Consider the following 23,452-nt stretch of genomic DNA (forward strand, 5'->3'; position numbering starts at 1 on the left):
ACATGTGTTTAAATTTGTGTGCACATTCAGTGTTAATTTGTTTTCATCTATAGGGAAATCAGAGAGATACCCATATTGGACTGTACGACCTTCAGACTAAGGAAAATGAGGTGAGAACAATACGGTGCTTCTACCTGGTGAGGATAATGCTATAGCACTTTAGATTTTGATGCCTTGCAACACAGTATGTCATCTCCATAAGCACTTAAATGTTTGTTTGAAACGGAGGAGAGAAATGGAAGGTACTCACATAATGCTCAGCAGCAGTAAGATTACAGAACATGTAAATGACTTGGGTGTAGTAGAGTGTCATGTCTGGAGTCTTGATTTCTAAACAACCAATTCAAGACTCCCTCTGAAATGGAGCATGTGCCCTTAAAAGTAAATGATTTTTCGTTCTGTATTGCCAAGTGTGCCTCCTCGGTCTGTCTGGTGCTGCCATTTGTGAGAAAAAAAGCTAAAACTGAACACAGCACAGTTCAGTGGTTTGAGCCGTGATAACGAGTCTCTGCAGGTGTCCCAAAACAGTATGAAATGGGTAAAATTTAAAAATGATGTAAAGGTTTGCTGTACAGCTCTCGTGGCAACTACAGCTCAAAAGAACCACTAAGAAACAAACAAATGAGAGAAAGGAGAAGTGGTACAATTGAGGCTTGAAGTTCTTCTGACTTAAGAAGGATTTGATCTAGAAATAAAAAGGTGAACTGCTCAGTGGTGTTTTCCTAAGGAGGAGTAATTAAATGGTTTTCTTTATGTAGTTAAAAATAATAATTTATTATTGCTGTTGTATTTCTCTGTAGCATCTCTATATGTTTGAGAGAGATCTACGCATTATCAGTTGTTCAGTCAACAGTGAAAGGACATTACTGGGTAAATATGTTTCCTGATTCATCTTTTTGTCGTCATTAAACATGATTTAGGTTAGTTGTATGATACATTTGTGTCTATAATTACATGTGGGTCTGTTTTGACCTGTATGTTGCTCACAGCAGTGTATGCATTTGAGTGGATCCATCACCAAAAAATGTAGGTAACAATACTATCATTACTGTTACATTAAAAGAAAAATCTCCTACACACCCCTTGCTCACTTCCCTCACCTGCATTTATATATGCCTCCTACATCTGGAGGAGCTTCTGTTGTTTCTTAAAATGCATATTTTTGTAAAATGTTTGTGATGTTTGCTAGCCAAGAGCGTTCAGTAAGATTAACAGCATGCTTGCTGTGTTCTTTTTCTGGATTAGCGGTCAGCTTCCGTCAATACACAGAGGAAGAAAGAGTGAGTCGGCTGTTACAGTCAGGTACTACAAGTGGATTGTTTTAATACTGTTAGAAATATTTTATTCTTTTTTTTCTTTTTTTTTTCTCTTAGTGATGAAACTGTATATATAAAAAAGGCTTACCTAAAACATGTTCTTTTTGCAGTATCCAAATATTTAACCTTGCTAATTGAAATTCATCCCGTTAATAATGTGAGAGTCCTGAAGGCTGTGGATAGCTGCGTTCGAGTACAGGTAAGTCATTCAAGTAATCTAAATGCAAACTTTTTTAATCCACTGCGCTAAAGTGAAAAAGTGGTTGAGTGCAGAAACGTCTCATGTTTCTTGCAACTGTTGTAGAGATAGTATACCAATGTTTTCATTACATTAAAAAAAATGAGAAACCTTATAAAATGTTAGAGTATTTCCTTAACGTGAAGACTACTTTTTTCCCCTCTCTTGTCTCCCTAAGCTTGTGATAGTGATTGATGACTCAGTCTGTAATAATAGCTGTTCTTATTAATTGAATGTCATGCATGTGCTTGGCTTTATTTAAATATATGTAACTATTCAGCTAAATAAATACTTTAGATAAGTGCTGTAAACAACTTTAGTTATTTACTTACTTTTGTGAAACTTTCTGTATAGTTTCTTCATCCAGTTGAAGGCAGAAATACTTCTACAGAAAGTCGCCTCTTGCTAGTTTCAGAAGATAAATGTGAGTTAATATTTCGAAAGTACATTGTCATTCTTCTCCTTTAAGATGACCATCGTGGATTGTTTTTTGATAGGCTTTTCTTGGGGAAAAAACAGTGAAAAGGAAGTATGAACTATCCTAGGTATCCTGAATGTCTTTCAAAAGCTATGTGCTTTAATGAGATTTTTTTCAGTGTTAGAAGAATGGACAGCTCTGACTACGTTTTTTTCTTGGTTCATGCATTCATCAGTCATCTTAAATTTTAGAAAAGCTACATTATACTTTTATAATTGCCTGTAGAAATTTAGAGCAGCCCCGTTGATTATGACAGATGGATTCGGACTTAATAGCATCACAAGGGGGGGTAAGAACAGGGCAAAGGTTCCTTGGATTCAGCTGAACATTGCACGTTGAGCCTAATGTAGTGGGAGTTTCAGCCTAATGACTGAGAATGGGTAGAGGGGGACACTTGCAAATGGCAGTCTTGCCTTTACTCTTATCGAAGACTGACATGGATTTTCTCATCTTTTTGGAGAGGCCTGTCTCTTCTGCTAAGCTAGATGCCAACTGTTTAGGTAGCTGGAGTAAAGTAGGCAGAGTTAATCTCATAATCTGTTCACATAGGGCTTTGATCTATATCAGTCCCATTTATAACATCTATTGGATTAATTTTGCACCTTAAATATAGGTAGACTACCGATAACTATTAGCAGCTTTGCATGGGAAGGCTTGCGAGGTGGTACTCCTGCTAGGAAGTGAAATATGGCTAGGGCAGCATGCAGCCGTGCATGCTCTTTCTCTGCAAGCATTCTCCTCGGCTTGGTTTGGCATGTTTCATGTAGCACTCTTCTGACAGTGCTGCAGCGATGTGGGCAGAGGACTGTTTGCCCTGGGTGGTACAGCTGATGCTACCCTCTCTCAGGAGGGGAAGAGTCCAGGTCTCTGCGTAGGCACCTGCACTCATACGTCAAATACCTCCTCTTGCACTGAGTTGAGCTTTCTTGGGTCTAAGGGGTTCCCATAATGTTCTAAGAGGTGAAATTGTTTAACTGTGTAAAAGCACATAAAAAATGTATGTTTTTACTGAAATGTTTTTTATTGTTTTAAAGATATTGAACAGTTTGATATTTGTGTTGTTGCGGAAGAAGAACACAAAGTGGTAAGTCTCAAAAAAAATCTCAAGTTTTGAGGTGTTTTTGCTTTAATTGAAAATTTAAGCATCTATCCTTTGATTTTAGCTAGTTGTATTTGTAACTTGGCAACTTACATTGCTAACCACAAAGCTGATTAAAAAATTTTATCAATTTATGAGGAAAGATACTTTTTGGTTATTGTTTCTGAATGTGTTTGAATGTTAGAATTTGGAAGAAAACATAGCGTATATTTATTTTTAAACCATTCAGTGTACTTGTAGAGTCACCTTCCTGACTTTGCCTTCTGGGAGTCCAAGTGTACCAGGAAAAGATTGATTTTAAAAAAAAAGACATGAAACTTAGACTCTGAGTACTGTGAATGTTTCAATCTTTTTTTCCCCTCTAATATATTTTTTTTTTTTTGCATTTTAAACATCAGTTTATTTTCAGCAAACTGAGTGTGCATGTTCCACTTAAAGCACTTATTATTAGTAAGCATACATCTAATATAGTAACAAATTGTGTCACAAACCCCGATGTTTCATTTTATGGAGAAAACGTAGGCTCTGGAAATACTTAGTAGTTGGAGTACCCTGGAAACTTTCTGACCTTGAACCTGAGCATCTTGCACACAGCAGAGGTGGACCTTGTACTGCTGACATGCAGCGTATTTCCTTCAAGCACCATAGTATTTGAACCTCTTCTGTCACTGCTTTTCTCTTTAAAGCACACTCTGTGTGTAATCATTACAAAACCTTACTTGATGACCTCTAATGCTCTTTCTTTCCCTTTAGGTGATTCAGAACTCAGGTCAGCTTCCAAGAGCCAGAGTTGCAGATGATCTCATTTGGGCACAGTGGGATATGACAGAACAGAGACTCTTCTACATTGTTCCAAAGGTGAAATCAATGTTATTCTAGTAGATTTGTTACTGTCTGTCTCGTGACAGTGAAGTTTTGTGAGTGTGTGGTGTAATAATAGTGTGAGTTTGGTTTTCATTATAGTCTGTCTTGTTATTGTCTCAAATAACCCAAATCAAAAGCCAGGCTTGCTTGAACAGCCATTTGTGCATAGTAATTGCAGGAAGACTGATAGTCTCAGTGCTTCCTCTAAAAATGGATGGGTTTGTTAGTTTTCTTGGCTTAAAAAAGGCCTTTTGTTCAAAAGGATCTAAATCTACTAAAAGCTGTGGGGAGTGTATTGCCTCTGTTTTACAGAATTCACGTCTAGAAGGTATGTTGTACACAGGCTTACTGAATGTACCAAATGAGGTTACAGTCTTGGCTAGAAATGCTCAAACTCTTCGCGTTTTTTTTCTTTGCTTGTTTGTTTGTTTTGTCTGAGGGACTACTTGCATTTGATGTATTCTGCATAAATGAAAGTCTACTTTTCTCAGCTTTTCTTAGCCACCGAAAAAGATGTGTTAGGAAATAACAGGAAGTGAACCATGATGGAGAAACATATTCCTGGTTTTGTTTCTCAGATATCCTTTTTGAACTGACCAAAATAAGATATGGTTCCTTTTGCCATACAGGTAGCTGCGAAAAGGTTTTTGTTTAACGTTCTAGAATGTGTGTGTGCGAGAGAGACATGCAATGCTGTGCTTGATGTGAGGGCCCACGCAATTATAGATGATTGGTAGATAATGATCTGAGACAGGAAGGAAGTATGTCAGAGTGCTATTGTGGGGGGTTATATGTGGTTTTTAATGTCTTCTTTTGTCCCCTAACTTCTGCATATTTGTTCGCAAAGCGTGTTAAGTGTGTAGAACACTGGGGAATCCACTTTTCAGTCTATGTGATGTGCATATTTTTAATTAGTTAAAGAACATATCCTCTTCATTCTAGGAATCAAGGTGTACTTTAAAATGTGTCCAGTTTTACCCTGATGAAAATTTTAACTCAATAGTAAGTAATTAGTATTTTATTATATGATAGTTTTGAGTTGGATGTAATTTTATCTTCCAGGCACTGATAATGAGATCAGTTTCAGTGTCTGTTTAATCTTCAAAAACAGACATTTTGCAGAGGGAAACTAGTTTCGTTTTTTCCTTTTTTTGTGTTTTGTTTTTTGTTCTCGTTTTGTGTTCTTTTCAAGAATTTATTCATGCATATTCAGATTGCACCATAGTAAGGTAATTTCAGTGGAATTGCACGGATACTGACCTAGAAGTATGTGTTATTCATGATATTGCACTGATCTTATACTTGGGTATTGAAAAGCAGGATTATCAGATGCACTAGACAAAAACTGTGGACTACTGAGGCAGTTTTAAGTGAGACAGAAAAATCTGTTGCTGTCAAAAGACAACATAAAAACTAGAAAAACTGAGCATAATAGAAGAGGTTAACTATCTCACAATTAATATATATATATATGAGTCTTTTATGATTTTTCTGAGACAGTAAGGATTATAGAGGATATATAAACTTTTTTTGTCTTTGTTATAACATTGAATCTATTGCAATGGGTGTGGCACATTTTACTGGGCTGAAATGTTAAACATAGTTCAGTAATCGTACTGATCTCACTAAATAACAGGTTTGGTTTTGGTTTTTGATTAACAGCTGGAATCACACCTGGATATTTCTGTAAATGACACACAAGTACAGTAAGGATTTGTTTGTTTTCATTTTACTTCACTTTATAAAATATTAGTCTATATATTAAAATTTGGTTTAGAACCATAGTATCTTTGTTTGGAGTTACCTGTGTGGGACTGGAACATAAGAATAATTTGAATGACATTTTTGTGTCTAAACCTCCAGCTCTTCTCATTTTCATCAAGGTCAATGGTAAAATGTAATTTAATCCTTGACTGCTTTTTTGGTGCTACTTCTGAAAATGATTTGTCTGAAGAGCTAGCCATATGTTAAAACATAATTTCTCTGAGTATTTGGTACCTATTTAAAGAGATTCGCGTCAGTCTTGAACATGCTGTAGTAGTGATGTGGAAATTCCTGTCAAGGGAAGCTCTCAATTTTTAATTGCTGTTACATGTTTTACTGGGCAGTTAACCAGACCAGTAGCTCCTTTTTATTGTCCACGAGGTACTGCCTGTGCTCTTTTTGTTCTCCAGCATGCTATTTCCAGGCAGCCCGCAGTTTCAAAGGGTGCGACTCATGATTCTGGCTGTGCCTACGGTGACTGCATCTGAGCTTGTCTCCTTAAGGCTCCCTTAGGTTCCCTCTTAATTGAGGAAGAGCAGGATTTCGTAATTCATCCCATCCTCATCTATCTACAGTTAGTTGAATTTGCATTCCAAAAGGGCCTGTCAGATATCAGTAACTGTTCAGATATCAATATCAGTTTGGATATCAATAACTGAAGGTAGCCGAGTAGCATCCTACCCAGAATGGGGTGCTCAGAATGTCTCAGCGCTATGCAGAACGCTCAGTACAGTGCTACTGCGCGTGCAGGTTGCCCTAAATGGGCAATATATACTCTTGCTGTTAGTACTGAAAAAAATCCAACTCTTCTAAGAGCTTCAATACTTTTTTTTTTTTCAAAATTCTTGCGGAAACCTCGGGTGAATCTCACTACAGGAGTTTAATCCTTTTGGGAAGGGCAGGGGTAACCAAACCAACCAACCAACCAAAAACCCCCAACCCCAAAAACCAAACGAACCAATCCGAACTAGACTGACTAGAATTATCTGTTGTATGTTCTGCATGGGAAAACTAGGACTTGTAGATTTTGAAGATATGAAGATGTGAATAATGAAGCTGCGCCACAGGTGGTTCAGGATGGATGTTAGGAAAAGGTGCTTCACCCAGAGGGTGCTCAGGCACTGGGACGGGCTCCCCAGGGAAGTGCTCATGGCACAGAGCCTGCCGGAGTTCAAGAAGTCTTTGGATAACACTCTCAGACGTGATTTTTGAGTAGGCCTATGTAGAGACAGGAGTTTGCAGGATCACAGAATGGTTTGGGTTGGAAGAGACATTAAAGATCACCCAGTTCCAACCCCCTGCCATGGGCAGGGACACCTCCCACCAGACCAGGTTGCCCAAAGCCCCATCCAGCCTGGCCTTGAACACCTCCAGGGATGGGGCATCCACAGCTTCTCTGGGCAGCCTGTGCCAGGGCCTCACCACCCTCACAGTAAAGAATTTCTTCCTGATATCTAATCTAAATCTTCCCTCTTTTAGTTTAAAAGCATTGCCCCTCGTCCTATCCCTACATCCCCTGACAAAGAGTCCCTCCACAGCTTTCCTGTAGGCTCCCTTTAGGTACTGGAAGGCTGCTTTAAGTTCTCCCTCGAGCCTTTTCTCCAGGCTGAACAACCCCAACTCCCTCAGCCTGTCTCTGTAGGAGAGGTGCTCCAGCCCTCTGAGCATCCTTGTGGTCCTTCTGTGGACTCACACTAACAGGTCCATGTCCTGCTTGTGCTGGGGGCCCCAGAGCTGAACGCAGACTCCAGGTGGGGTCTCATGAGAGCAGAAGGGGACAGTCACCTCCCTCACCCTGCTGGCCACGCTTCTGCTGATGCAGCCCAGGTCACGGCTGGCTTTCTGGGCTGCAAGCACACATTGCTGGCTCACGTTGAGCTTCTCATCAACCAACACCCCCAGGTCCTTCTCCTCAGGGCTGCTCTCAATCCATTCTCCACCAAGCCTGTGTTTGTGCTTGGGACTGCCCCGGCCCAGCTGCAGGACCTTGCACTTGGCCTTGTTGAACCTCATGAGGTTCGCACAGGCCCACCTCTCAGGCCTGTCCAGGTCCCTCTGGATGGCATCCCTTCCCCACAGTGTGTTGAGTTGGACTTGATGATCCTTGTGGGTCTTTTCCAACTTGGGATGTTCTGTTATTCTGTGAAAAAAAAACATTAAAGCACAACCAACACGAGACAGAAAAAGAGTATAATTTGATCACACGTTCCACGTGTGATTTTTTTTTCCCCTTTCCTTTTCAAGTACTTCCACTGGAATCAGTGTGCCTGCTTGCAGACTTAAATGTAGCTTTACAGACACAAGAATGGTTCAGAAGGCAAAGCCACAGAGTTCACAGGCACAATGGGTGACTGGATTTCCGATGCTTGTTCAGAACTCGCTTGCACTTCAAAGTTGGAGTGGTTGGGTTATGCTGCAATAAGTGCATATGAAATCAGGCAGTTGTAATAAAAAATTGTTGGCTTCTGGTAACAGTGCAGCCTTGCGATTCTTATATCTAACAGAATTGAGCTGATTGCTTAAAGCCTGATTTAACTTGCATTAGAGAACATTTCATTATAATTCATTTGGTATGTTCGTATTACGTTGTGACTGTTACGGTCTTTGTGTTGTGATGAGTCACTGTGGATGAAGAACTGATTTATTTAATGAACTTTATTTGCTTATAGACTAGTGAATTTTGGATATGACGACTGCCAAGACCAAGATGTTACATCCAAATCTTTGAATCTTCACGTTTTTACAAGTAAAGCAGGTAATGAATAAATACAGATGTCATATTATAATGTTCTCCACCTGTAATGATCATAGTGTAATCATAATTGATTGCTAGGAATTTCTTCATAATACATTATATATATGTAACTTTTTGGACATGTGAGACTTCTTTATTCCTTTAGAGTATACTTGACAGATAACTGAGGGAGAAGGCAAATGTACGCAGCTTTTTTGTTGTTCAGTTTGTTTACCCTCTGAAAGCTGCGTAGCAAGTTAAGCCGAAGACTACTTTGGGTTTTACATATTAACACTAAGACAGTGACTTAGAAATTTTCTGGTAGTTCAGCTCCAAAGAACCGATATAGTGCATCCATGCAGCGAAACGTTTCTGATTAAGCACACTGCAGCATTTTCTTGTAGTTTCAGAGCGGGGGCGGTCCCAAAGCTGGGTTGTGTGTTACGTTAGAGCAATTTAATGTTAAAGCTGACCAAAAATACGTTTGAAAGTAAACGCAAGGAAGGTGTTGGTGAGGTCTGTTGGCTGGGTGTCTGGCATAGCATATAATTGTGTTACAGAGTGCATGTGCATAAATGGAGCATCTGCATTACAGATTGCAAGAGCTTCACATAAATGTCAGTATGTGATAGTTAGCTGGTCTAAGTATGTGATACTTAGTATGTACTGAGTATGTGATACTTAGTGGTTTGGTATGTTCCTTAAACCTTTAGGATTTAGTTTTTAACCTGCATTCTAATGCATCTTAGAGCCTTTTTTTTTGGTTAAAAACCACTCTCAAGAGATATCTGTTCATCACAGATGCCTGCAATTTCAACTTACAGACCATACAGCCAAGCAGAGATGGTATCTGGTTAACCTTTGAATAGTCTACAGAGTTGTATAGAGGTGTGATGTGTCACAGTAGTGGCTTTACATCTCACTTTTTAAGGATGTTTTTATGCACATGGGTGAGTTGCTGAGCTATTTGCCAGTTGCCTTGAAGTGACCATGAAGGCAAGTCAAGTGAAATACAGTTTCCTTATATGGATTTTTTTCTTACCAAGGCGGACGGTACAGTTAAAGATTAGAGGGAAGGAATTAGAAGCGAGAGAAAACCAAGTTTCCGTCTAGCAAATGTAGATTAGGTTAGTTTTACTCTGTTAGCAAGACTGAGTATTTTTATGTGCATTTCATATACAAACTGCCTGTCTAAGAATGGAAAAAGTTATTGATTCATATACATGCTTCCTTTTAAAGCTACGCTTTGCTAGGGTTTGTTTAGAGTCAGTCACCTCCTTTTAGACCAGGATGAAATTCAGTCTTCCATCAAGTCTATTGTTTGATTACCCTGAAATAAAATGTTATTTTCTATCTGGCAACGCAGTATTTAAATTCTGTGTGGAACCTCTCACATGTTGTACGTTGTGCTTAATGTAATCTCATAATTTGACAATTACACTTACTAAGTTACTTTATTGTACGTGGCTCTTCACTGGTTGTTTTTTGAAACTGAGGATGAAATTGCACAGTTCATTTGGAGTAACTGCAGTTCAGAACAAACACTTTTGGCAGTGAAACCATATGTAGTTGAAGGATGGTGTGGGTAATTGAACTGAAATTCCCTCTTGTCTTTTTTGCTTACGGTGATTTACAAAAGTAGACTGCATTCTCCTTCAGGCACAGACTGTGCCTTCTGTGGAACTGCTAGCATGCTTCAACTATCAGTGCTGATATTCCTGTTTGTATCATTTAGATATCACTGGCAAAGAATAATTGGCATAACTTCTAAATGGAATATTCCATGCAACTTCCCATTTAATGAAACTATTATTGGCTACTGCCAGTCTGAACTCTGAATGAAATCACTCTTTATTTCTCAAACTGCTGCAGTAGAAGAAAAGTAGCCCTGTTCCTTACACTGGGCAAAACAAGACAAAAAGTCTCCAGATAAAAACCGCTGTGTACTTCTAGATTAGCTTAGATCAAGTAGTTCTAGTCTCAGAATTAACTTTGTATGCTCAGAATTCAGTAGTTCCTTAAACAATACTTGGCTGTTGTGTTTTCTAACACTTCAGAAGCTAAATTTACTCGGTATTCCAAAAAAAAACGCAGGTAGTAAGATGAAATAAACACTGCATTACTCTTACCTAACTTTAGCTGCCTAAAAGCTAAGCATCTGGACTCTAATTATGGAGATAAACAGGCATCTCCAGGGGATGGTTGCCTCTATCCATATTCTTCATTTGCTTTGTAGAGGAAATGTAAATAAGAGATGTTTGGGTGGCTGAAGTTAGCTGCAGCCAGTCGTTCCTAAGCCAACATAACTAAACAAAGTGTGCTAGTCCTATGTCATATTTGAACTGTGGTGCTCAGATGCCATGTTGAGAAACTCTTCCAGCCTTACGTCTTCAGGTTCTGCACAAACAGAAATCAGGAATTTGAAGTTAAGGTTCCTACAGAAAACTTCCTGTCTCCGTGTGTATTTCACAGGAGACTCTTAGAGTTTCGGTGGTATGATGTTAATATATGAAGCGGCAGAACTGTAGTTGTTGTTTTCCTAATGTTGCTGAACGTAGTAACTCCTCACGGCTACCCTATGTGAGTAGAACTTTACTTTTAGATGCTGTTTTTTTCTTTGTTGTGGTTGAGATCTTTTTTTTTCCTGTTATTTCTGAAAAGATAAGAGTCTGTCCAAATATATCTTCATGTGAGTTTTCTCACGTTATGGCGTTTAGCTCCAGCTCGCCCTGTTTGCAAAGGATTTTGAAATGGATGGATTTGGTCATGCAAAGGCAGAAAGCTTTTACCATATAGGTGCAATAGAACGATAAGCTTTCCCTGACTCAACACAACCCAGCTCTGATTTGCAGAGAGCACTGGTGAGGATAAGAAGGGAATTTGTCTTGCATTGCCAGTCTCTGGCTGCACTGATGGGACTGCCAAGGCAGTCTCAGATGGAACCTTGCTTGGGCAGATGAAAACGTGTGCGTCTCGGATCAGCAACTGCATTAACAAAGCACCATTTGATATTTTCTATTGCTTGTAGTTCGGTTTATGAACATTTGGACCAGGATCCTGGTGTTGAATATGTACGTCCCAGTAATAGTTCCCTGTAGCCACTGTTGTGATCGGCTTGCATATACACCCAGCAACACTTCAGCCTGAACAAATTGACTTGCATTCACTTGCATGCTGCACAATTTACAGAACAGTGTATGCAGTAGCCTCCTGCATTCAAGAAAGACATTTGTAGTGTTGGAAGGGAGCTTTTGGGAATGAAACAGCGTTGTGGGTTGCTGGAGCTTCTCCGGTCTTCCTCACGAGTCCTGATGCTGCTCCTTTAAAAATTACGCATGCTCTGACAGATGCCAAGTGCTCTGGCAGCGTGCCCTGTCTGTTGTCTAAACGACTTAAATATCCAAGCAAAACTGTATCGAGCTTCCCAACAAGATTCAGTCAGCTAAGAATGAGCAGAAGAAAATGACACCTCAGGAGAAAGTGTTTACCTTCCCCACAAGTGTGGAGTGCCTCAGCCAGATCTGTGTCACAGCCATGGTACAGCTCTGTGGTCTGAAGTACTAGGCATGTAACCAAGTAAAATACCTTGGTAACTGTGTTTTTGTGTTTGTGCTTTTCCTTTTCTGTGCCTTTTTCTTAATCCCTTGTATATATAAACCTTTTTTTTTTTTTTTTAGAAGAACATTTGTTTACTTTTCTCACCTCTTAAGTGATAAACTTTCAGCAAAGGTAAAAGGTGAACAGTTATAGTTGTAGCCCATCTTTCCCAACTGTATTGGGATAATGTGGTTTGGGAGCTGTTTCTAGCATGGAGGCCAAAGCAGCTTGCCCCAGAGCCTCAGAGTTAGCGGACTGAAGTTTTTGTTAGGACATGGAGGGAGGGCAAACACCCAACAGAGTCAAAGCAGTCTGTCAGTCTGACAGAGAGTTAATGTGGATGGGGCACGGGGAACCATTCCTACACAGAGCATCTTGGCTGAAATAAACTTGTGACAAGGACTGACTTCTGTCCTGAAAAAGGAATTACAGCTCTTTGGGCTGGAAAAATGGAGAAGTGACTGTCATTTCTAGCTCTAGTAGCATATCGTGCTGCTGCCAATATGAAATTATTATTTAGAAAGCAAACAAACCATGTTTGTTGTTCCATGAGTATTTGATAGTCCCTTAACAGCAAATATCTAGAGATTGAAACAGACTGAAGAGAGAGAGGCTTGATCAGTTTTCTGGCTGCAAGAATAGTTTCTTCTGGGAAAAGCTAAAAAGGTACTTCTTCAAGGAACAACAACTGGTCATGTCAGAACTCAGGGCTCCATTGTGCCACGTTGTCTCCTCTGGTCTCCCTTACTCTGTGTTTCCCTAGGTAAATGATGGTTGGAGGTGCATAGTCTATATTTCCGTAACTTTACCTTTTTTGAGAGGTGGTTATTGTTAGTTTCTAATTTGAAACAGCCTTGCTTTGGTTTTGTGCATTGTAAAGGTGTTGCAAGTATTCAAATGGACCAATCAATTTTCTTTTTTCTCTCTTTAGGAGGCTTGTGCGTGTGTTGTAGTCTAGCCTCTGATATTCCTGATGAAATAACATACTCCATATGTTTTTTACATAAAGGTAAGAGTAACCTGTTGTGCTGACTTTATTTTGGAGAATGTCACTTTGCTGAAGAAGTTGCAGAATACCTTGCAAAACAAATAACTGACGAAGCCTGCGGACAATAAACTACTGTCGCTGGTGTTCTAAAGACAGCAGCTGCATTTGTCTGCAGACTCATCTTTCCTGCTGTAGACTTCCTGCCTGATGCTGAATTAATAGCTTCAAACCAGTGACTTCATGAGTGGCTATTAGTCGGGTCTCTTATTTCTAGCCAGACTTTCTGACACACTGAGCGCAAACAACATCAATGAAATCTGTGGGAGCTGCAGGTGTGTTGTACTTATGCCATAAGGCATTTGTATGGGAAATTGAGCCAACAGCTCTTCGCTTGAATGTCTGTTCAGAGTCCCAGTTCAACGTGTCATTTTCACAGCGAGAGGTGCAACACCCACAGACTAAAGAATGGTAGCTACGTAAGTGGTGCTCTAGCTCTGAATTTTGTTATTTTTTTTTCTTGAAAGTAATAAAGAACATTATTTAATATTATTTTATTCTGATCAGAGGAAAACTTCTGATTAGCAAGATCTTTCCTCATTTGATATATGGAAGAGAGAGAAATTATTTCTCAAGTGAGAAGCTGCACAGTGTGGAGCACCTGTGTTGAAGCGAACAACAAGCTTCTGTTTCACCTGAAGTCTTTATTTTCTTGTGTCAGGAAAATTTTTGTGTGTCAGTTGCACTAATAGTACTTTGCTGGAACATTGTGGGGTTGGGCTAACTGCATTTTTTGGCTTGAAGGCATTAACAATTTTGGAAAAGTCCATTTTGTTTTGTGGCAGCACTCTGCAATGTGCTGATCTGCAGGGAAGGGTTGGCTTCCCCAGATGTTCTTGATGCGTAGCTGAAGGAGGGGGGTTGCGTGGCTTGGAGCCAACCGTGCCCTCGTACATCCGCTTCTGTACCAAGAAAAGAGTGAGGATAAATCTGGTGACACTAACCAGCTGCATCTGAAATGGCCTTCAAGGAATGGATTTGTTTGGGGCAGAGCTGTTTGTGGATTCACCTAAGATTCACCAGTTGTGGGAGAGAATTATAAGACTGGTCCTGAGGTATTGCATAGAAGCAGCAGGGTATCAGGAGTGTAAGCTGCATTTTAGAGACATAAGGACTGTGCTGCAGCGTCTCTGCGCTCAGAAGGAATCTTCCCCTTAAAGGAGGTCCTAGCAGTTTCTTGCTGCGACATAAACACAAACGTGATGATGCCACAGGTGTGGTCTGCAGTGCTGCTGTTAGTTAGCATGAGTGTTCAGGCTGGCAAGTAACAGAACAGGGTGGTGAAGTATGCTGATTCATTTCAAGAAAACGTCAGTCAGTATCTTATGTGAAAAACTATTATTTTTTTTAGATATCCCTTCATCTGTTGTGTTGCTATTGATCTTGGAGGTCTCACTTTTTCTTTTTTGCAGCAGAGAGAAAGCACATATCTCTGCTAGGGTCAGGAATCGAAGTGCTGTCCCTCTGGATGAGTGGCATGGCTCATGATCTACATTTTTCGTTGCTGGTTCTGCAAACTGGGGACCTATTTTATCTTGAATTTTCATGCAGGATTAAGTAGCATCCTGATCATGACACCATTCAGCCTTTAGGATGTGGCAGCATGGAGAATCAGTCATTTTCTCTCCAGCTATTTTCATCTCAAGCTTTTCTGAGAGATTGAGGAGAGTGAAGGGATCTGTGTCATTCTTAGTGGGTGCCAGAAAAGGTTTGGCGCAAGCCGAGAATAAAACGACAGTTGTGCTGGTGCAAAGCCTATGCAAGCACGGTGAGTCTGAAATTAGCATAGTTTGAACAAATCCGAAGTAAACCATAGCAAGAGGGCGTGCAGATGAACAAACTGGAAACTTTCTAAATCAATTGAAAGACCACCAAAATGTGAGGTACAGGTACATAAAGGATTTGCTTATTTTTTTGGGGGTAGGTATTTTTGTACAGGTTTGCTTGGAGTTGGAATGCTTCTTTAAACATGAACATAGACTGCGCAATGCATGGCCAATTTCCTCACCCTAAAGAACCGCGTTGTGTGGGTGCAGGTCTACTAAGTATGCAGCAACTCTGTGCAGTATGAAGTAAATCCATCTGTGCAGACAAGCCCATAAAGCAGTCTTAAAATATCACTGTTTGGGTATATTGGCACTGCTGAATTTTCTAGCTATAAAGTTATACTTGGATTATAACAGATGGATTTATTTTTTTAATGTATTACGTTTCCCTAGGTTATAGCAAAACTTTTACGGTTTCTCTAGAAAGAACAGAATCTCATCAATTGAAGGAAGTGGCCTTTTTGAATCTTGGTGAGTTACTCATGTTATTTCCCTGTGTGCCTGCCACTCTCTGTCCCCAGCAGGGAGACAAAGGTCTAACCCTTTTCTAGAAGGAAAGGATTTTTTCTCTTGGCTTTAAGTAGTTAAGCTGTTTTGCCACACTTTTTTTTTTCTTGCTTAATTTTTATATTTGGCATTTGATATTGCAATACCTCACTGTTAGTAAGCAACTTCCTCTGAAATTGACTCAGCTTCTGCTCTGGAGATCAGCTGCTGAGTTCTTGAGTGTCTCAAGCCTCTTGAAACCTGGAAGCCCAAATGTGTTGCTAGTATTTCCTGTGTTAATACAACAGCAGCTTTTAATTAACTCCTTTTATATTTCCTAGATATAATCAATTCCATCAAAGAGAAGTGGGCTAAGATGGGAATCATGTGAAACAGCCTCTTAAAGCAAATAAATGAGCAAGTGCTAAATTGACCACTGTTATTTCTTTAAATAGATTACTATGTGGCTGCTTATTTGCCTGGCCAGTTCCTGCACCTCCTGAACATTCAGCATCCTGACCTACTGTGCTATAGTTTATTTCTGACAGGTATAGTGGGACTGCTACATGAAATGATTTTATTGTTATAGTGGAAAATTGTTTAAATCTTTTAATGGGGAAGTTGCGTTTTGTCAACATTTCCTTTATTGCATAGTGCTCTGAAAAAGTGGGACTGAAAAATAAAAGCAACATTTTTTCTACTTTCCATTTAAAAAAGTTTCTGAAATGACACTTCAAACTTGATCTGTTGTGTACTTCTTGCTTGTTATGCAGTGGACCTTTTGCTGAATTTGAAATTCTTTGCTTTAGTTTCATGGTTCCCCTTCACCCATCTTTGCACATGCTTCTCAGTCCTCTGCTGTTCTCAAATTTCACATGGAGATGTAAATTTGATTTTACATTTCCTTCCTCCAATTGAGTTGCTCTAAATGTGTGTGTTTGGAGGGTGTGGGGAAAGGAAATCTGTATTTCCTTCACCTGATCAGGCTGATGCAATTTGATTTAGTCTCATCTGAGAGGCACGTTATTTCATTTCCAATAAACACGTCTTTATGGGAAGTGGGTTATTTTTGGAAATGAAGGGCCTTTGTTTGAAAACAGAAATCCATTCTTCTAATTGGGTGAAGGAAAGGTAAATAATGGGGACTGGTGCAGGGGCATCACATGGGGCTAATATCTGTTTTAAATATCTAGTTAAAAACTCTTTTGCTAGAGAGGAGTGGAAAGCATTGCTGTTACATGGTGAGCCCGATCCCTCTTATGCAAAGAGTCTGTAACCCTGCTTTAATAGTGGTGTGGTGGTGAACCTGAGCACTAGTATAAATGAAGTGGTTTTGACCTGATGGCTCAGTCAGTAACCACAGAGCAGACCCTTTCTCTTCTGGCCACTGGGAGAGATGGTAAGTGGTCTGCCAGTACACAGCTGTATCATGATGCTCCATGTGGGCAACTCTGAACTGTACCAATGCGCTCAGGTGCCAATTCTATTGTTGTATCCCTGTTACTAGCCTTGTGCCCTTCTCTGTTCTGTCCTGTGTACCCTGATTCATCGCATTACTACACTGTGAGCCTCAAATCTGTATGCCTGTTCGGACTCAGCAGTAGGGAAAGAGGATTAGATGTGGACTGAACTCCTGATTTACTTCCTTGAGCCAGCCAGCACCATTCCACCTCCTGTTCAGCATAATACCAGGGCAGCTAGTACAAGTGGCAGACTGTTCCTTACTGCTGGGGGACCCGGGAGTCTTGAGAGAAGTACTGGTAGCAGACAAATTTTATATTTTTATTCCTTCTCAATCCTATGCTCTTCAGGTGAGGATGCAAGAATTGACACACTGCAGAACTGCTCCATCCAGTCCCCACTCATGTCAACAATCTTGGATGGCTGCGTAGGGAGAATGTATGCAGTGAGCATCAGTGACAGTGCCTTATTACAGTTCCTGCAGAAAAGCAAACGAGACAGCGAGAGGTTGGCAGCTCTACATTGTGCTCTTCTGTGTGTCAGAAGTACAGCTGACTTGGAAATGAAGGTGGGAAAAGAACCTTCTGTGAGTTCTTTCAGTGAATGATGTCTCGTACAGAACAGAGTCAGGGCATGATATAAGTCAAAGAAAAAAAAAATTTGATCCATGTGTACTTTTGGTAGTGCCAAGAGGCTTATCAGATGGGGTGCCCAAGGTCCTTTATTGGTGAAAGCTGTCCTGAAAATATTTATATCTGCATCACCACTTCATGCAGAGTGTTTGATCTGAAACTAAGGTTTCTACAGTTCATTTCAAGTACCTTACATATCTCTGTTTAAGCATGTGTTGTAACAAATTCCTTTGTTTCCATTTGACAGATTATTTGGTGGATTTCTGAGAACCTGTCAACGTGTCATTCTTTTGACCCCATTCAGGAATTTATCATCGGTAGGTGTTTCTTTTCCTGCATACTAAATTTTCTGACATAACCGAATTATAGCTTAAGGAGAAGCCACAACGTCACAAACTGATTCTCTTCTTTTCCAGTTTTTAAACTATGATCTGTGTTCACTGACCTGCATTTTGTGGTGTTAGAGACAAATTTAGTAATTTAGAAGATACATAGAACCTCTCAAAATCAGAATGGTAGCAGAATTTTCAAATGCATTTTTCTGTCTAGTGGGACAGATAGATTTATCATTATTTGAGGTCACTGGAAAGCAGATTCTCCATCTGCCTCCTGTCTTTGATAGCTGGGGTGTAAATAACTGGGATCGGAGAGGAGGAACAAATCTCTTCCAGCCCAGCCCAAGCCATTTTTTCAGAAGGATTTGGCATATCAGGGCATTCTCCTGTAATAGCTGACTCCTCGGCATAGCCAGTGTGCGCACTGTGTGCCCGGAGCCTCCATACAAAGGACCCCTGCAGTGCTGAGCTGTAGCCAAGCAGCTGACCCGGCCCTGCAGCCATCTGGACTTCCCTTCCTCCTTTTGTGCAGAAAATGGGACCAGTTCCACCATGGAGGAAGCTGTTTCAGAGACAGCAGCAGGATTTGTCCCTAAACAAGTGTTACATAGATAAGGAACTGCCTGTGAAGCCTGTTCTTGATAACTGATGGTTTATACAGTCACATCTTTCTGAATCTTTTTGCGTTGCATTCAGCCTCCCTGTACTCCCGAATGCGTTCAGAAACGCACAACCTGGATAAGCTTTTGCCCTACACATCACTGCTGGACTGGATTGGGGTAAGATAACAGCTGGTACTTTAATAGCTAGAGGAAGTTTTTTTTCTGCTTTAATAAAACCTTTAATTATATACATCCTTAGACGTGGTCTAAATCCACATCTGTGCTTTATGCACATTTTATTTTGTTAAGTCTTAACCCTCGTGGTGTTTTCCATGAGTCCTATATTTTGTCAATAGATAACAGCTTATAAACTTATAAAATGAGCTTATAACTTATAAAATGAGAAGAGCTACTATAATGGAATGGATGATTAGATTTCCCAATTTTCTAATTCAGGTACTAATTTATTGATGATTTATAGGTTTATAATGGATACTAAACATACTTAAGCATAATGCTTAAGTTACTTCCAAGACAAACAGCATCAGCAGAGTTAAGATGTATGAGTAAGCTTGCAGAACTAAAATAACTTTAGGCAAGATCCCACAGAGCAAACAGCTAATTTGAATTTTTCTTATCTGTAACTGTTCTAGTGTTGCCTTTTTCTAAATGGGATGAATGAGGGAAACATATTCCGTTTTTCTTTTTGGCAAAACTGGGTGTATAGTTTTGGCTACCTAGATTATTTTGCAAAGGAGACAGGTAATGGATATTCACTTAGATACCCAAACAGGCCCATGTTTTATGTGGACTGATTTATGTTTTTATCATTTGTCTGTATTTCTAGGTTATCCCTGGAGTAGTCTGTACAACGGACATTATTTCTCTGCCTGTGTTAGAGGTAAATTCTAGTATAAAAACACATTTGTATCTGCAGGTTAGGAGCTGCTTTTCTAGGAGGTGGGAGTAGGGGAAGTGGTGGTTCTGTGGAGAGGCTCAGTACTAACGAAGTGGTGTCCACACAGCCTTGTCTAAAAGAGGGGTGAACAGAAAATTTGCTGCTTGAGATGGCATATACGTTTACTAAAATACCAGTTATCCAAATGGATGCTTGCGAGCTCAAAGATGTATTTCTGTTTTCCTTTTCTGGACAGACTTTTCCCATTCAGCAGGGAAGGTCCTCCAAGAATTAATTGTTAGTTTTCATTGATACCTCTTCATTTGTGACTTCATCAGATGGAGGCAAAATTAACACAACGGTTATGTAGGATTTCTCACTACATATCTGCGCTTCGGTGTGCTTGAGGGATATTTCGTAGTGCTGTCGTTGGTACCAGTGGTTCATGACCTTCTCGCTGTGTTTTGTCCAGAGCATCCTGTGATTGCACTGATGTCAGGGCTTTGGCGGGCTAAATCTAGGCAAATTCCCGTACAGCATGGAAAAGGTGGTGAGCTGGATGGGGAGAGCACATGCTGTTTGGGTAGGAAGCTGTACTTTCCATTGAAAACAAGATGAATGATTCTTCCCATCTTCCATTCCACTCCCTCAGCTCCAGTTCAGAGAAACACTTGAATTTTTCCTAAGCGTTCCCCACAAAATCTGAAAGAGGCTTTTAATAAGCCGCGTGTTGTGGAGGGCTAATGTGAAGAGTCAGAGCTGAACCCAGCAGTATTGGCAACACACAGAAGACTCTGGATACATGAGAATATTGTATGTAGTGTTTTAAAGAGGTGAGAGTCTCCTGATGCTTACAATTAGCTTATAAAGCTGCAGTTTTCATAAAATCTTCTTAAATTGGTGAAATTACCCCACTAATCACTCGCTCTTCAGTAGTGCATCACAGCTGTGCTGCTAGAGTCACACGGCTGCTGTCAGGGAATCGGGCTTTGTGTGCTTTGCTTGGGAAGGCTGCCCTGAGAGATGGGACACCTGGGAAAATCAGATCTTGGGAAATTTTGTTGCTAGATAATCCCTGTAATTCACTGAGGTCAAAGTTAGCAGGCATTTAATTTGTCTGAGATTGAACCTCAAGCCCCTGGGGGCAAATGCCTTTAGCAGCTATACTTCCTGATTGTGGAACTCATTTCCTATTTCTGTCTGAAACCTAAACAGATTGAAAAGGTCAGAGTTGAACTAAAGACAAATATTTCCTGCTACTTTTGACTGCAAATCTCTCAGACTCGAATGAGGACAATGATGATGGTACACAAGGTAAAGCTTAATGCTTTGCCGGCTTTGTACTCCAGCAATGCAGAGCCACCAGAGCTCGAGTTCAGCTGGTCAGTTGATGGAATTTCATTCCATGCGTGTTGTTGACATCATGAATTCAGACCTAGGTGATGAATCTGGGTCTTTAAGTGTTATTTCTGCAATAGATCTTACGGCATTTCACAGAAACAATGATGAATTGTTGACTTGAGAAGCTTTTTGGTCTACTCAAGCCAATGAACTGTTGAGAGCCTTTGGGAGGGCTATATCCATGTTCACCAGAAAAAAATTGGGCTATTTGGGTAAAGGTATACTTTATCACTAAATTCCTGCTCAGCAAGAGATATGGAGAGAATAGGTGAGAAAAGGGCAATGGTCAGAGTCAGATTGTTGAAAAGCTTTACACGAGGATTGAGATTAATACAGGTCTGGTTTTTCTTTTTAAACACAGAAACCAAATTTGAAGGGGTGCAATAGGCTTGATCAGAAGGGGGGAAGAAAAGGGCAGGAGGAAGAAGGGAAGAAAATGGGAGGAAATCCAGGAGAAGAGTGAAGTTGTGTAGTGTAAGCTGTTGTCAGGGAGCTCAGCACAGGAAAAGGCAGCCTATCCGTCTTGTGCTGAGCCACTGAGGCAGAGTGAAGTTTTATGGTGTGTGCAGCTACATGGTGCTCTGCACACCTTCACTGCTGGGTGGACATGTCACTGTGGTTCCCAAAGTGAGAACAGGTGCCTCTTAAAGGTTATTGGCATCCTTCAGCCCTTCACAGAGGTATAGCAGAGAGCTGTCTTCATCTTCATTTAAAGCAAAGCTACTTACGAAAGGCTTGATGGCACTTATTCATGGACTGCAAACTGGTAAGGCCTGACTTTGACTTCTGGAGGTACAGTGTCTTTTAGGTGTTCATACTTAGGTATGAATTTCTGGCTGTCCAAAAATGTCAGCAAAATAACCACCGAAGACAAAGGGGTCTCTTCTTTCCTGTCATTGGCCTGATGATCGTCAGGAAATAACAGATTAAAACAAAAGATCACTTGAAACTTCTGACTTCTTAATGAGATGTAATGCAATGCAGGTTTTCGGTGGTGTCTGCTTTTAATTCTGAAGTCTACCACTTCCTGATATATTAAAGAAACTTGCTGTCTTGCTTCCCTTCCTACCACACATCAAACAACGTTCACTGTGGCCTGAATGCAGTTTTGCAGTGGTGTTGCTGTCGCAATTGCATAAAGCGGTCACTAGATGATACCCTTACGCTATATTCCTGATATTTCTCTCATTTCACGTTGGTAGCATTCAGGCAACGTACTGCAGTGCTAGTTTGTAGATCTTGGTGGTTGGCTCCAGCAGGGTGAACATATGGTGCCATATGCACTCCTAGTTTCCAGCTGCTTAATGTAACACGAAGCAAGAAGTACATTTTCTGCTGCATCTACAACAACAGAACAGCAATCAGCACTGGTGGCAAGAGGGAAGTGGCTAGCAGAATTGAGTCTCTGCATTTTATTTTCCTTGGCAAATTGTAGTTTATAGTAGGAAGTGGTTTTTAAGGGCTTCTGAGGTTTTCTTGTTGTTGTCATTGTAGGAAAGTGGGGAAGAGGGCAAAATCCAGCATGTTACAGCAAGCTGGAGGAACATTGAACTGTGTAATTCCAAAAGCTTTCTGCCTTCAAACGTCACTGCTGTGATGTCTGTACTGGGAAGGTAGATGTATATACTGTGGGTAAAAAACTGTTAGTGCCATCACTTGTTTTCAAAAACTGCCAAAAAGAAGTGCCTTAATCCCACCTCTTCCTCAGCAAAGATCACGTTGCTCTCACTTTATAAACAGAGGCCTCAAATCTTTATACCCCGTCCAAGAACTAGCTCAGGAAACCAGTGTGTTTGTGTGTTTTTTTTTTTTTCCTCCTGCCTGTTCACAGTTGAGTTTAAATTAATTTCAGCATTAGAGTCAAAGGCTTTGGAATTGCTATGGAGACATTTGGATCTTGTTTCTTTTGTGGGGATGAGGCGCTGTTACTTGAGGCTGGCAAACGGGTGTTTGCAATGGAAGTATTTAAGCAGACTGAAAGTAGTGGAAGCCTTCAGCTGCCAGGGTCGTGGTGTTGTTTCTCTGTTTGGAACTAATAGAAACTCAGAGTGGGATTTATTTGACCAAAGGTGAGTGCTTGCATCTGAGTCAGTTGCCTAAGGCTCCTTTTACAGTCAAGTGGAACTCTAGACAGTATAGCTGGTGTAGTCTGGGGCGTAGTTCTTCCCAGCAGAAGCAGTTCAGATGGATTATGACCTGGAAGTCCCCGTGTCTTTGCAGTGACTTCATAGGGTCCTAAGGTGTGGCTAAGTATCTGCATTACATGCACCGAATCTTGAGGTCAAGTTTAGGTAAGTGCTACCCCTTTCGTCAAATTAAGGAAATAAAACTATTGGGAAAAAAATGGTGGAGCTGATTTTTTTTCTTTTTTCACTTTGATTACTATGAAGCTACATTTGTCACGGTTCTTTCAAATTCCTTAATGGGATAGATATTTCTATAACGATGCAGCCTGTATTCACGTTTACCCTGCAATGCTTTGCAGTTCCAAAACTCTAAAGGCTTCTGGGAGAAACTCAACTCAAACTTGGAGAGTGTGAAGTATGCAGAGCCACATTTGCACTACCACAGTAATGTGCTCAGGAGGGAATGGCGAACCCTTTCAGAAGAGGTAAATACATGTGCCCTGAAATAGTCTCCAGAGCTGCCACTGAAGTGGATGTTTTAAAGCCAAAC

At 40.5% G+C, this 23,452-nt stretch overlaps 1 protein-coding gene across 4 annotated transcripts in view; it reads left to right on the forward strand.

The window, feature by feature from the left end:
- The window catches only part of GSAP (gamma-secretase activating protein), a 49,075-nt gene that overhangs the window by 7,447 nt on the left and 18,176 nt on the right, over window positions 1-23,452 (forward strand). The window contains exons 3-20 of one of the 4 annotated variants that reach the window (XM_035549553.2): window positions 54-110; window positions 801-870; window positions 1,246-1,302; window positions 1,427-1,515; window positions 1,909-1,978; window positions 3,067-3,116; window positions 3,885-3,989; window positions 4,938-4,997; window positions 5,658-5,701; window positions 8,429-8,514; window positions 13,022-13,099; window positions 15,355-15,432; window positions 15,903-15,995; window positions 17,259-17,476; window positions 17,788-17,857; window positions 18,572-18,654; window positions 19,325-19,378; window positions 23,262-23,387. In XM_035549553.2, coding sequence (XP_035405446.1) covers window positions 54-110; window positions 801-870; window positions 1,246-1,302; window positions 1,427-1,515; window positions 1,909-1,978; window positions 3,067-3,116; window positions 3,885-3,989; window positions 4,938-4,997; window positions 5,658-5,701; window positions 8,429-8,514; window positions 13,022-13,099; window positions 15,355-15,432; window positions 15,903-15,995; window positions 17,259-17,476; window positions 17,788-17,857; window positions 18,572-18,654; window positions 19,325-19,378; window positions 23,262-23,387 — 1,488 coding nt within the window. The remainder of the gene's footprint in view (window positions 1-53; window positions 111-800; window positions 871-1,245; window positions 1,303-1,426; window positions 1,516-1,908; window positions 1,979-3,066; window positions 3,117-3,884; window positions 3,990-4,937; window positions 4,998-5,657; window positions 5,702-8,428; window positions 8,515-13,021; window positions 13,100-15,354; window positions 15,433-15,902; window positions 15,996-17,258; window positions 17,477-17,787; window positions 17,858-18,571; window positions 18,655-19,324; window positions 19,379-23,261; window positions 23,388-23,452) is intronic. The other 3 variants (XM_035549554.2, XM_050708136.1, XM_050708137.1) reach the window with 3 other exon arrangements.

Source organism: Cygnus atratus, chromosome 1, assembly GCF_013377495.2.
Source record: "Cygnus atratus isolate AKBS03 ecotype Queensland, Australia chromosome 1, CAtr_DNAZoo_HiC_assembly, whole genome shotgun sequence".
Classification (NCBI taxonomy): domain Eukaryota; kingdom Metazoa; phylum Chordata; class Aves; order Anseriformes; family Anatidae; genus Cygnus; species Cygnus atratus.